Here is a 12,289-nt window from a genome sequence, read left to right on the forward strand (position 1 = left end):
GTGTGTGTGTGTGTGTGTGTGTGTGTGTATGTATTTCTGAGACAAGGAAGGGGGTGTGGGCCCCACTGTAGCTGCCAAAGATGCCTGGCGGGGGGTGTGCCCACGGCTTCCCAGGCCCCACGCTTCCCCCCCAGGAAATCACAGCCCGAGTGGAAGGCTCAGGGCCTCTGAGAGCCGTGAACACCAACAGATCCCTTGTCCCCCGCCCCCTTCCAGCCTCGAAGCTGCTCCGGCCAGGCGGTGCCTCCTGGGCAGCCCCTTCGCCCCGGCCGGGTCTCTCCCTACGCCAGCAGGTGCCTCCGCCGCCAGGGCCCGCCTGGTCAGTCCTCCTGCGCTGCGCTTGCGAGCGGGGCGCGCCCTCTGCAGGACGTCAGGTGCAGTGCAGGCTCCTCCTCCCGCGGCTTAGGGGTAGAGCCCAGCGGCGCCCCTGGCTCCCGCCTTATCTTCCCCCGGGCTGCAGCTCTCGGAGTGCGGTTTGCTGCATCGACCTCAAAACCAGCACCCCATCCTGCCAGCCTCTCCCCGAAGCCGGGTGCCCAGCACTGAACTCGAGCCAAGGCTGGGGACAGCTGCCCCCTGGCCTGAGAGCTGACCCTTCCCCGACAGCCAGGCCTGGCTGAGGGGTGGAGTGGGGGCTGCCTTGTTTCCATAATAGTCGCATATATTTGCATCTCATTAGCTCTGACCACAGCAGCCCTGTGGGGGAGATTCCTGCAGGCCTCTGGTGCTTATTAGTTCTCTAAGGAGGCTCTCTTCTGTGCCCAGTGGGAGGGTTCCAAGGTGGGGAGGTGGGCTCTGGGGGCCTGGGGAGAGGGCAGGCGGTGCACAGCGGAGTGCCTGCTCTCTGGTGTGGCCACCTGTGCCCCCACTGCTGTGAGATGTGGTGAGTCCCTCCCCTTCCCCGGGGCCTTAGACCCCTGCTCCGTGGGTGACGGGGTCCTACTCAGCCTGGGGACTCCTCCCAGACCAGACTTTGGCATCACAGGGGAGCTCTGTGCAAATACCAGTGCCCTGGCCCAGCTCCCGGGGGCGTCCGAGGGGCCTGGCGGCACTGGGCCTTGGTTGGTTTCCACAGCTCCGCTGTGACTGGCAAGCCTTGGCCTGCAAGATGCTGCCCACCCCCACCTCTCCCCTCCCCTGCCATGGGCCCCGCCCCCACCCCAAGGCCTGGCGGGACCGTTTGGAACTCAGGCTTTCCCTGGAGGTCTCAGACAGGAACCTGCTGCCTCCAGGGTGGACAGCGCTGGCCCGAGATGGACACTCCCTTCCACCCCCTCGCACTCGCTCTACCCCGTCTCGCTCGGCAGAGAGGTGAGCCCTGTCCAGCTGCAGCTGGCCTCCCCTCCAGTGCCCCTCCCGGCCCCAGAAGTCTCAGCCCACCCACAGAGCTGGGGGCCTGCCCTGAGGAGGACCAGCGGGAGCCCCCAGTGGGCCGTGCTGGGGATGCTGGATGCCAGTAGCGGGGAAAGAGTACATGTGGGGGGGGGGTGGCATGGCTGTGTCGTGGGTAAAGCCGCCACCTGCCACATCAGCATCTGATATGGGGGCCGGTTTGTGTCCCGGCTGCTCTGCTTCTGATCCAGCTCCCTCCTAATGGCCTGGAAAAACAGAGGAAGATGGCCCAAGTGCTTGGGCCCCTGCACCCATGTGGGAGTCCCAGAAGAAGCTCCTGGCTCCTGGCTTCCACCTGGCCCTGCCTTGGCTGTTGTGGCCACTTTGGGTATGAACCGGCAGATGGAAGACACCCCCCACCCCGCCGCCGGTCACTCTGCCATTTGAACAAACACCTCTTAAAAAAAACAAAAGAAACCCCCCAGCCTAAGAATAAGGTGCTGCCCTGTGTGTGTAAGTGGACACAGCCTACTCGGGGCAACAGTCCCTGTCACGGGCAAGCCGACGAGGCGGGATCTCAGGGCCTCCTCCCCCAGTCTGTCTCTCAGTGGACGTCACTGGATGACAAGGACTCTGGGCTCCGAGCGAAGGGACTCATGCCGGCTTCAGGTCATGCCCAGCGGTGTGGCTGGGGTGGGAGCCTGGCCCCTCTGACGTCACTTCTTCCCTGGCTCGCAGGGGAGTGACACATGCGTGTGCACATGCATGTGTGTGTGTGTGTGTGCTGAGCAGCTGTGGGCACGAGCCAGCCCAAGCCCTCTGCAGGGTCAGGCCTGCGTGCCCACCCACAGCATGCCCCTCCGGCAGCCAGGCAGCGGCTTGGGGCTGTGCCAGAGATGGGGAGATGGGGGCAGGTGGGAAGTGCCTCCAGCCCCAGGGAGGGTGAAGATGCTGACTCAGAGATCCTGAGTGTGGCAGGCACAGTTCAGTCCCGGGACGGGGCCTGGGCTGAGAGCAGAAGCTGCCATTATGAAGGAGATTGGAAACGGGGAGGGGTGACCTGCTGACCAGGGGTTTGGGCTGTGCCCCTCCACAGAGCAGGGGGCAGCTCTGGGGGACAATTGGTGCACTGGGAGTTGGGGGATCAGTGGGTGGGGCATGGGAGCCAGCCCCTCCTCTCGGGAGTGGGTGAGTCCCAGGATGGGCTCCCCCGGGAGTCTGGAAGGCCCCTTGGGCACTTGCTCCCAGACAGGCACTGCTGTAGCCCTGGAGCTCGGCGGGAGGTGAGCTGCCGACCTCACAGCTGCGCTCCAGCCTCTGCCCGCCCCCCAGCCCCCCAGCCTCCTGAGGGGTCTGCTCACCCGACTCTCCCTCTTGTTCCACCCTGCCTCAGCCCTCACGTCACAAACTGCCACTCCGGGGGGCTTCTGTCCGGCTGTATTAAATACTCCCCCACCCCGCGCCCCATCGGCTGGGTCCTCTTCCTCGTGTCCCAGGAAGTGCCTCCGTCTGTCCTGGGGGCGCCCGTCCTCTGTGGACCCCAGCATCCTCAGAGAAGGAAGTCCTTCAACGGCTGGGGAACCTGGGCAAGAGAAGGGCTCCAGCAGGGACTCTCACTCCTCACCCGGCCAGCGACCTCCCTGTGAGCCACTGAGGTGCAGGCAGGGGTGAGGGGTAAGGGCCAGGTCTCGGGGAGTGCAGCCTGCCCAGGGGCCACTCTCGCACACAGCGGGGAAATCACACAGACCACCTTCCACGGGGTGGTGGCCGGGAGCCCGTGTTGGAAGTTGGGTGCACCTGCCGTGGGCTGGCTGGGGAGGTCAGGGAAGGCTTCTCAGAGGAGGAGCAGGAGGAAGAGGAAGGGGAGGAAGGGGAGAGGGGAGGAGGGGGAAGGGGAGGGGGAAGAGGAGGGGGAGGAAGGGGAGGGGGGAAGAGGAGGAGGGGGAAAGGGAGGGGAAGAGGAAGGGGAGGAGAGGGAAGAGGAGGAGGGGGAGAGGGGGGAAGGGGGAGGGGAAGGGGAAGGGGGAGAGGGGAGGGGAAGAAGAAGGGGAGGAGGAGGAAGAGGAAGAGGGGGAGGGGAAGGGGAGGAGGGGGAAGAAGAAGAGGAAGAGGGGGGGAGGAGGAGGAAGGGGAGGGAGAGGAGGGGGGAGGGGAGGAGGGGAGGGGAGGAGGGGGAAGAAGAAGAGGAAGAGGGGGGAGGAGGAGGAGGAAGGGGAGGGAGAGGGGAGGGGAGGGGAGGAGGGGGAAGGGGAGAGGAGGAAGGGGGAGGGGAGGAGGGGGAGGGGGAGGGGGAGGGGAGGAGGGGGAGGGGAGGAGGGGGAGGGGAGGAGGGGGAAGAAGAAGAGGAAGAGAGGGGAGGAGGAGGAGGAAGGGGAGGGAGAGGGGAGGGGAGGGGAGGAGGGGGAAGGGGAGAGGAGGAAGGGGGAGGGGAGGAGGGGGAGGGGGAGGGGGAGGGGAGGAGGGGGAAGAAGAAGAGGAAGGGGGGGAGGAGGAGGGGGAATGGGAGAGGAGGAAGGGGAGGAGGAGGAGGGGGAGGGGAGGGGAGGGGGGGAGGGGAGGAGGCCTCCCTGGGCAACTCACGGCCTTCTGGATGAGCTCAGCGTAAACCATGCAGGCGGCCGAGATCAGCTCGTCGGCGTCCAGGTCCACGAGGCTGTTGCAGGCCTGGCAGAGGGGGGGGACGGAGGCGAGTGAGGCCCACGCGCCCTCCTGTGCGCTCGGCAGCGGGCGGCCTCCAGGGCTCCGTGTTCCGGGCAGGGCAAAGGTGGCCTGGGCTCCGGGGAGGCCCGGGTTCCACCCTGCGAGTGTCTCACGGCTTCTAGGAGGGACCTGGGGTGTCACTGGGGGCCACGGAGGATACCAGCGTGCTTTTCGGAGGAGCTGGAAGACGCTGTCTCCCCACGGGAGGGTCCCAGGGCCGAGAGGCCAGACGGCCCCAGACCTGGGCGTCCCGGTGCCTGGGCGTGGGCGTGTGGGGAGGCTTGCAGGTGCGTGCTGTGCGGCCCGTGCTGGCCCGTGCTGGCCCGCCAGGGCTGGGGGGGCACTCACCAGGAGGATGTCGGCCCCGCCCATGCCGTTCAGCAGCACCCGCTCGCGCAGCATCTGCAGCATGCTGTAGGCCACCAGCACCTGGAAGTTCCTGCACGGCTTCCCTGCCAGCAGCACCTGCAGGCACCTGGCTCAGCGGGCCCTGGGCGTGGCGAGCTATCCCCCGGCCCGTGCAGTGGCCCCCACTGCTCACCCACCCACCCATCACCCACCCCACCCCCCAGTCACTCAGGCAGGCAGGTGTGCGTTGGCTACTAGGGACCCAGATGAATGAGGCAGGTAGGAGCTTGACACAGAGGGACTGGGGAACCGCCTGGAGCCTTGGAGTGGAGATTTGGCAAAGCAAGGGCTGCTGGGAATTTAGCAATCCAGGACATGAGGGTGGCCATGGTCTTGGGCTCGGAGAGCAGCAGGCCCAGTGGGTGAGAGCCGACGCGTGGGACACAGGGTGCTAGGTTAGCACTGCGCTGGGTCGGGCAGAGGGCGTGCCGCGGTGCCGTGGTGCCCTGGGGACGGGCGGCGGGCGGCTGAGTGCCCTGCAGGGCGCCCAGCCCAGGGGCCTTTGCAGGGATGAACCAACCGATAAACTGAGGTTCCGGCTGCTCCCGCCAGGGGGCGCAGGGTGGCCGGCCGAGTGAGAGCCGAGCTCCGGAGCTGCGTCCCACCCAAGCCGGGGAGGACGGGAGAAGCCCGCCCCTGGACGGAGGGGCCTGTCCCGCGGGCCAGCCGAGCGCCTCACCTCCCAGAGCCTCCAGACGTCGTCGAAGGACTTGAATGCGCGCTGGAAGCAGAGGCAGAACCAGGGGAAGAGGGACTGCACGGCCCCGGCGCCCTTCCCTTCTGCGGGGAGGGAGGCAGAGGCCAGGGTCAGGGGAGGCCGAGTTTCCGCGCGCGGCCAGACGCACCCCGCTGCCCCCGCCCCCCGGAGGCGCGGGCGGCACTGACTCAGGTGCTCGGCGTACACGGGGTCCAGGAAGCCGATCAGCGCGCTCAGCATGTCCAGGTTCCGGCCGACCCCCACGCTGATGACACAGCAGTGCTCCTGCAAAGGGCAGGGGGCGGGCACCCGGTCCCCGCTCAGGCGCCAGCCCTGCACCCCCTCCTCCCACCCTGGCCCCAGGCCCCGGGCCCCACGTGTCTGTGCATGGCTGCGTGTGCGTGCGTGCACGGGGCTCTGTCTGTGACCAGGGTGCACCCGGGGGCTTCACAGACCTCGCAGAAAGTGCGTCTGCAGGGGCTGCCCTGGAAAATGGAATTTTAGAATCGGTTTATTGTGGTGCAAAAAGTATTTTGTAATCAGTGCACAGCCATTGGCCATGACCTTTTTCAAGACCCCTGTGTGCACAATGTCAAACACGTCTTACACCCAATAAACGCTGCTTTGATACAATGCTTAGTTGTCTGTTTTGTTTATTGGAAAATCAGAGAGAGAGAGAGAGAGCGCTCCTCCACCTGCTGGTTCACTCCCCAAATAACCACCACAGGCAGGGCCGGGCCAGGCTGCAGCTGGAAGCCGGGAGCTCCACCCAGGGCTCCCACGTGGGTGGCAGCCATCATGGCTGCCTCCCAGGGTGCACACCAGCAGGGGGCCAGATTGGAAGCAGAGCAGCCGGGACTCAAACTCCAGGATTCTGCTGTGGGTGCCGGCGTCCCGAGTGGCACTGTCACCACTTGGCCAAGTGCCCGCCCCGAGACTTCTCTTCTCATTCCATTCCCATGAGCTGCTTGAAGCACTCTCACGTGTGTGCATCATGGGTGCTTGTGTAGGTGTGTGTGTGTGAGGGTGTGTGTGCATGTGAGGGTGTGTGCATGTGGGGGTGTGTGCATGTGGGGGTGTGTGCATGTGAGGGTGTGTACATGTGAGGGTGTGTGTGCATGTGAGGGTGTGTGCATGTGAGGGTGTGTGTGCATGTGAGGGTGTGTGTGCATGTGTGTGCATGTGAGGGTGTGTGTGCATGTGAGGGTGTGTGTGCGTGTGAGGGTGTGTGTGCATGTGAGGGTGTGTGCATGTGTGTGCATGTGTGTGCATGTGAGGGTGTGTGTGCATGTGTGTGCGTGTGAGGGTGTGTGCATGTGAGGGTGTGTGCATGTGAGGGTGTGTGTGCATGTGAGGGTGTGTGTGCATGTGTGTGCATGTGAGGGTGTGTGTGCATGTGAGGGTGTGTGCATGTGTGTGCATGTGGGGTGTGTGTGCATGTGAGGGTGTGTGCATGTGTGTGCATGTGAGGGTGTGTGCATGTGAGGGTGTGTGTGCATGTGAGGGTGTGTGTGCATGTGAGGGGGTGTGCGTGTGAGGGTGTGTGTGCATGTGAGGGGGTGTGTGCATGTGTGTGCATGTGAGGGTGTGTGTGTATGTGAGGGTGTGTGTGCATGTGAGGGGGTGTGTGCATGTGTGTACATGTGAGGGTGAGTGTGCATGTGAGGGTGTGTGCATGTGAGGGTGTGTGTGCATGTGAGGGTGTGTGTACATGTGAGGGTGTGTGCATGTGAGGGTGTGTGTGCATGTGAGGGTGTGTGCATGTGAGGGTGTGTGTGCATGTGGGGGTGTGTGTGCATGTGTGGGTGTGTGTGCATGTGTGTGCATGTGAGGGTGTGTGTGCATGTGGGGGTGTGTGTGCATGTGAGGGTGCGTGCGGCAGGGGTGCAGAGATGTCTCTCACGTGGCTCCCAATCATGGAAGCTCAGTTATCTCACGCACACCCTTTGGCCCGAGCCAATCAGGACAGGGAAAGGTGCAGCAAGAACATTGTGGTGAAGACAGAGGGGTGAGGGGGGCTCTTGGCAGCCTCTGGGAGGTCATGAGGATAGGCTGTCCAGGGAGGTTGCCCCAGGCAGCAGCGCATCAAGCCCCCCAACCTGGGCGCCCCACGGCCCCATGCGCTTGAAGCGCAGGCCCCACGACAGGAGCAATGAGAGGCAATTGCAGGGAGCAGGCCCTGAGTGCCAGGCAGGGTCACTGCTTTTCCTCCCGGGGCCCTGGGAGCGTGGCTAGGGAGGGGCATGCCGGCAGCCAGTGCCACCCCAGCCTGGCCAGCGGCCCCCCACCCTCCTCCCAGCCCAGGCCTGCTTCCTTCTTGGCACGCATGCCCTGGGCTTGGCGTCGCCCTCACAGGTCACCCTGTGGCTGCTTGGCAGCTGCAGGGCGTGGCTGGGGCTGCCTGTGGGGGGATGGGGAGGGTCCCTGAGCCCAGGCCCCCTGCTCACTGTTTTCTGCAGAAAGAACTGGAAGAGCCAGAACGTCTCGTGGTCGTGCTCCACCATCAGCTGGAAGAGCATGGCCATCTCGTGGAAGCCCCGCTGGTACTCTGTGGGGGCAGGCTGGTCAGGGGGCACCTTGTGCAGGGGCTCACCTGGCCGCTGGTACTCTGTGGGGGCAGGCTGGTCAGGGGGCACCTTGTGCAGGGGCTCACCTGGCCGCTGGCACTCTGTGGGGGCAGGCTGGGTCGGGGGGGCACCTGCTGTCAGCAGGAGGGGCCAGGCAGTGCAGGGTCCGACCTGGCCACTGACCTACCTGGATGCTAGCCCACCTGCCCACTGGCTCATCTGCCTGCTTGCTTGCCCAGCTGTTGGCTCACCCGCCCGCTGGGTCACCCGCCCGCTGGGTCACCCGCCCACTCTCTCACCTGTCTGGGTGTTGCAGACGTAGCCCAGCAGCAGGACTTTCTCCAGTCTCTTCTTGTCCACGAGGACGTTCCCCAGGGGGTCTTTGTCGTAGAGCTTCTTGATGTCGTATGCTGGGTTGGGAGTGAGACAGGCAGGCAGCCCCGGGTCGCCGCAGCAGAGGGGCTGTGGCTGAGTGGGTTCCCTCCTCGTGGGAGGGCGGGCCTGGGGCCGGGGCTGGGACAGGCACACCGGCTCCCCCAGGCTCAGCCCCTCTCCACCCCCAAGCTGTGTCTCTTTGCCTAACCCCTAAATTTAACCCCCTAAATCGTTCCCTTAGCCAGAAATGCCCACCTCCCTGCCCAACTCAAACCCAGCCAAGTTCAAGGTCGGGTAGGGAGGAAGGTGAGGGAGCAAGAGCAGCAGGTGGCCCGGGGAACCCCACAGGGAGCCCCTGGTGGGTGGATTAGCCCAGTCTGGGCTGGCACGGTTCAGGCCCACGCCAAGGCAGCTTCCTTGGACATGTGCAGGAGGGGGCGGGGGCAGGGTGGCACTGAGGCCTCCCCCTGCCCCTGCCTCCCCCCTGCCTGATCCCTCTGCCTCTGCTCACCGATGGTATTCTGAGTGGGGGTGGGGTGGCGCTGAGGCCTCCCCTGCCTCCCCCTGCCTGCCCACCCGCCTCTGCTCTCCAATGGTATTACGAGTGGGGGCGGGTTGGCGTAAGGCCTCCCCCTGCCTGCCCACCCACCTCTGCTCACCGATGGTATTCCAAGTGGGAGCGGGGTGGCATAAGGCCTCCCCTGCCTGGCCCCCGCCCTCCTCCGCTCACCGATGGTATTCCGAGTGGGGGCGGGGTGGCGCCGAGGCCTCCCCCTGCCTCCCCCTGCCTCTCCTGCCTCCCCTGCCTCCCCTGCCTCTCTTGCCTCCCCCTGCCTCCCCTGCCTCCCCCTGCCCGCCCGCCTCTGCTCACTGATGGTATTCTGAGTAGGGGCGGGGTGGCGTAAGGCCTCCCCCTTCCTCCCCCTGCCTCCCCCTGCCTGCCCCTGCCTCCCCCTGCCTGCCCGCCCACCTCCGCTCACCGATGGTATTCTGACTGGGAACGGGGTGGCGCCGAGGCCTCCCCCTGCCTCCCCCTGCCTGCCCACCCGCCTCTGCTCTCCAATGGTATTACGAGTGGGGGCGGGGTGGCGTAAGGCCTCCCCCTTCCTCCCCCTGCCTCCCCCTGCCTGCCCCCGCCCACCTCCGCTCACCGATAGTATTCTGAGTGGGAACGGGGTGGCACCGAGTCCTCCCCTGCCTCCCCTGCCTCCCCCTGCCTCCCCGCACCTCCCCCTGCCTCCCCTGCCCCCCCCCCCACTCACCGATGATATTCCGAGTCTCTACGAAGTTCCGGTGCAGGTTTTCCAACATAGGCTGAAGCCTCTCGCACACCTGGCACAAGGCCTCGTAGTTTTTCCTGCGAGGACAGACACGGGCTGAACAAGTCGGGGAGCCCTCGAGCAGCAGCCACGTGCCAGGCCGTGCCCGCCCCACTGGCTGCCCCTGCCCGCATGCACAGCTCCGTGCCCCGGCCCCAGGGCTTGCTCACCGGGTCTGTCCCCGGGGCCCCGGCCTTGGGGATGCCCCGTGCCCTTCTTCAACCTCAGTGTCCTTGACTGGAGAGTGGGCTTAACCCTGCACCTGCGGCTCAGAAGCCAACGCCCTGGGGAGGCGGAGTTTTGTGCTGTCCTCCTGGGCTGAATAGCGCCCTCCAGAAACCTAGCGCATGCCTGGGACTGCGGCCTTATTGGGAAATGGGGTCTTGGCAGGGCGGTTGAGATGAGACCCTCTGGGGGCTGGCACTGTGTAGGGGGGTGGGCTGCAGCCACAGCCAAGGAGTGCCAGGGCCGCCAGGAGCAGGATGGTGCCAGGGGAGGGCAGGGGGTCCTCGCCCACAGCAACAGGAGGGACTTGGGAGAATGAGCCCTGGAGCGTGCGTCCCCTGGCTCGTGGGCTGAATGGGCGGCGGCTACAGCCAGGGCGGCTGAGCGCCCTGGCCCGGCTCACGGCCCTGCCCCCCGGGGTTGTTCCCTGGCTGGCCCTGCTGTGTGCACCTTTCCCACTCGCTGGCTCCCAGGCCCACACCTCTGATGGGGAGGAATCCACAGTGGGCCCTCCGGTGACAGAGGTCTGGAGAGGGTGGAGGTGGGGGTGGGGGGCTCAGCCCCAACCGCTGCAGCCTGGGCAGGAAGAGGCAGGCTCCAACCTCTCACTGCCCACGCTCGCCATGGGAGGGGTGCAAACCGTGGGTCCTAAAGTCCTGCCCCTCCCCTGGGCACCTTTGCCTCACTCGGACTTCCCGATCCAGCCGCCCCAGCCCCCAGTGAGACTCACACGGCTCCCATTTGACTGGGAGACGGAGACAGCGGGAGGAGACTTCCTGGGCAAGTGTACACATGGCTAAATATGAAGCCAGCTTCCCAGACCAAGGCTGTCCAAGTTCAAAGCCTGTGTGTGTGCGTGTGTGTTAGCTACTGAACCCAGTGCCTCGCTGACCTGGAGTCGACCTGGGAGGGCTGCCTGGAGGAGGTACCCTGTCCCATCCAGGCCTGGAAGGAAAGGCTGGGTTTGTGGCTGGCATGTGGGTGGAACAGAAAGTGCCAGCCAAGGGTGGGAGGTGTGCAAATGCAGGCGGGGTGCTCACTGGGCAGGTTGTGGAGCCAGGGAGAGAAAGTACCGGCAAGAACCGGCTGTACATGCTGTGTGCAGGGCCAGGGTCAGGAGCCCCCCGTGGGGTGGGGGAGGGGGAGGGGTTCAGGTGGGGAGGGCAGCACCTGCTCCCCCAGGGTCCCCTACCTCCTCGTGCTGTCCACCGTGAGCCGCTCGTCCTGGGAGCTCTGCCATGAGTAGTAGCCTGTGAGAAACTTCCACGCCTCCGTCCTCACGAAAGGGTGCAAGCCCTGGCGTGGGGGGCAGCGGGTCAGGAGGTGGGGCCCCGCGCGGCCCTGTCCATCCATGCCCTCCGGGCCCGGGGCACCGCCACACAGGGCGGCGCGGGGTGACCGTACCCTCTCCAGGATGTTAACGCAAATGAAGTCCCGGGACTTGGCCAAGTGGCCGTTCTCATCGAAGAAGCTGTCCCATTCGGTCTTGTCGATGGGCGGCTTCCTCTTCACCTGTGAGGACAAGAAGGTGGGACTTCGGAGCAAAGCTCCCGGGCCGGGCCCGCGGCTGCAGATCCGTCCTGGAAATCCCGGGCGACAGACAGCAGAGGCCCCGGTGTGCGCTTGGCAGTCCCGATGAAGACCGGGGACGCTCAGGCCAGCTGTGTGTCCAGACCCGTGCAGGGCTCTGGGCTCCATCTGCAGTTTCCTGGGGCCCAGGAATCGGCGTGGTGTCTACACGCCCAGGGGGTGCCACCTGCTGCAGGTCCGGACACAGAGCCCCTGGCTGGGGTCTGCCGCCTCCTAGCCGGGCGCCTGCAAGCAAGGCTCGGCACCTCCGGGCCGCTGTGTCCCTGTTTATTCGAGGAGGGTGCAGCATCGTGCACTTGACGGGTTTGTGAAGACGATGCATGGCACATGCTGAGGGACAGCTTGCTTCCGTAGGCTCGGAGCAGCGGAGAGAGATACACAGGAGATTCATAATCCAGGCCCAGTGGAACAAAGCCACAGCGACCGGAGCTCCAGGAGAGGCGCCCACTGAGCCCTTGTGTATCATGCTCTTAGTCGCTAGTATCAATCCGACTGGATGTTGGCCAGGCTCTTGATGGTTAGAGCTTAGGATTTTGAAGAGATGTTGCGTGGATCTGCTGGGTCTGGATCCACCTGCTCACTCTAGCATTACTGCCACCTGGTGGCAGCATGCCGAAATTGCTGGCAAAAAGCATCTGCAAGGCCATTGAGTTCTGGCTTGCAGGGGAGGTAAAAGAGGGCTCTGGTGTCCCAGTCCCGATGTTGGTTGGCACGGATGGGAAGACAGGTGCAGCACCCCATCCCAGCCCCTTTCCCGCCCAGCGGGCAGGGCCTGGAGGCCCCCAGAGCCGAGCGGGGCACTCACCAGGATGAAGGAAGCCGAGCGCCGGGCGGAGAGGCTGTTTTCCGGGGAGAGAGTGGTCATGGTCCCTGCAGAGTGTCTGTGAAGCCGCCTCCGGCCAGAGCCCGCGTGGAGCCCTGGAGAGGCTTAATTAGCGGGGACCCTCCGTACAAGGGGATGGGCTGCCTTCCCAAGAGGAACTGGGCCTCTCTGACCCCCACCCCCACCCCCAGGGCACAGAGCCAGTCAGCTGCGCATCACAGGGTCCCCGGAGCCGTCATCACAATGGCCCTGG

At 65.4% G+C, this 12,289-nt stretch overlaps 1 protein-coding gene across 2 annotated transcripts; it reads right to left on the minus strand.

Moving 5' to 3' along the window:
* Positions 1 to 1,818: 1,818 nt before the first annotated feature.
* Positions 1,819 to 12,078, minus strand: TBC1D21 (TBC1 domain family member 21). Of its 2 annotated transcripts, none has more exons than XM_089309546.1 (11): positions 12,019 to 12,078; positions 11,028 to 11,135; positions 10,816 to 10,919; positions 9,342 to 9,436; positions 8,004 to 8,114; positions 7,585 to 7,685; positions 5,326 to 5,422; positions 5,120 to 5,217; positions 4,381 to 4,497; positions 3,913 to 3,996; positions 1,819 to 2,914 (listed from the first exon to the last, which is right to left on the minus strand). In XM_089309546.1, the coding sequence occupies exons 1-11, from the start codon at positions 12,076 to 12,078 to the stop codon at positions 2,882 to 2,884; spliced, it is 1,008 nt and encodes a 335-aa protein (XP_089165672.1). In that variant the 3' UTR covers positions 1,819 to 2,881. The 2 variants fall into 2 exon arrangements, with proteins under 2 accessions (XP_089165672.1, XP_069909528.1); XM_070053427.2 differs by having other exon boundaries at positions 5,120 to 5,220.
* Between the last annotated feature and the right edge of the window lie 211 nt (positions 12,079 to 12,289).

This window comes from Oryctolagus cuniculus, chromosome 12 (assembly GCF_051225735.1).
Source record: "Oryctolagus cuniculus isolate XC-2025 breed Fujian yellow rabbit chromosome 12, ASM5122573v1, whole genome shotgun sequence".
NCBI classification, from domain to species: Eukaryota; Metazoa; Chordata; class Mammalia; order Lagomorpha; family Leporidae; genus Oryctolagus; species Oryctolagus cuniculus.

Bases quoted from the DNA above. Each gene is read 5' to 3' on its own strand.
- TBC1D21 (XM_070053427.2), bottom strand. From the start codon at position 12,078: ATGACCACTCTCTCCCCGGAAAACAGCCTCTCCGCCCGGCGCTCGGCT. The intron at 9,437-10,815 runs GTAGGGGACCCT...CTGTCCTCGCAG, and splicing joins ACGGTGGACAGCACGAGGAG to GAAAAACTACGAGGCCTTGT. The intron at 5,423-7,584 runs GTGAGCAGGGGG...TGCCCTTTGCAG, and splicing joins AGTTCTTTCTGCAGAAAACA to GAGCACTGCTGTGTCATCAG.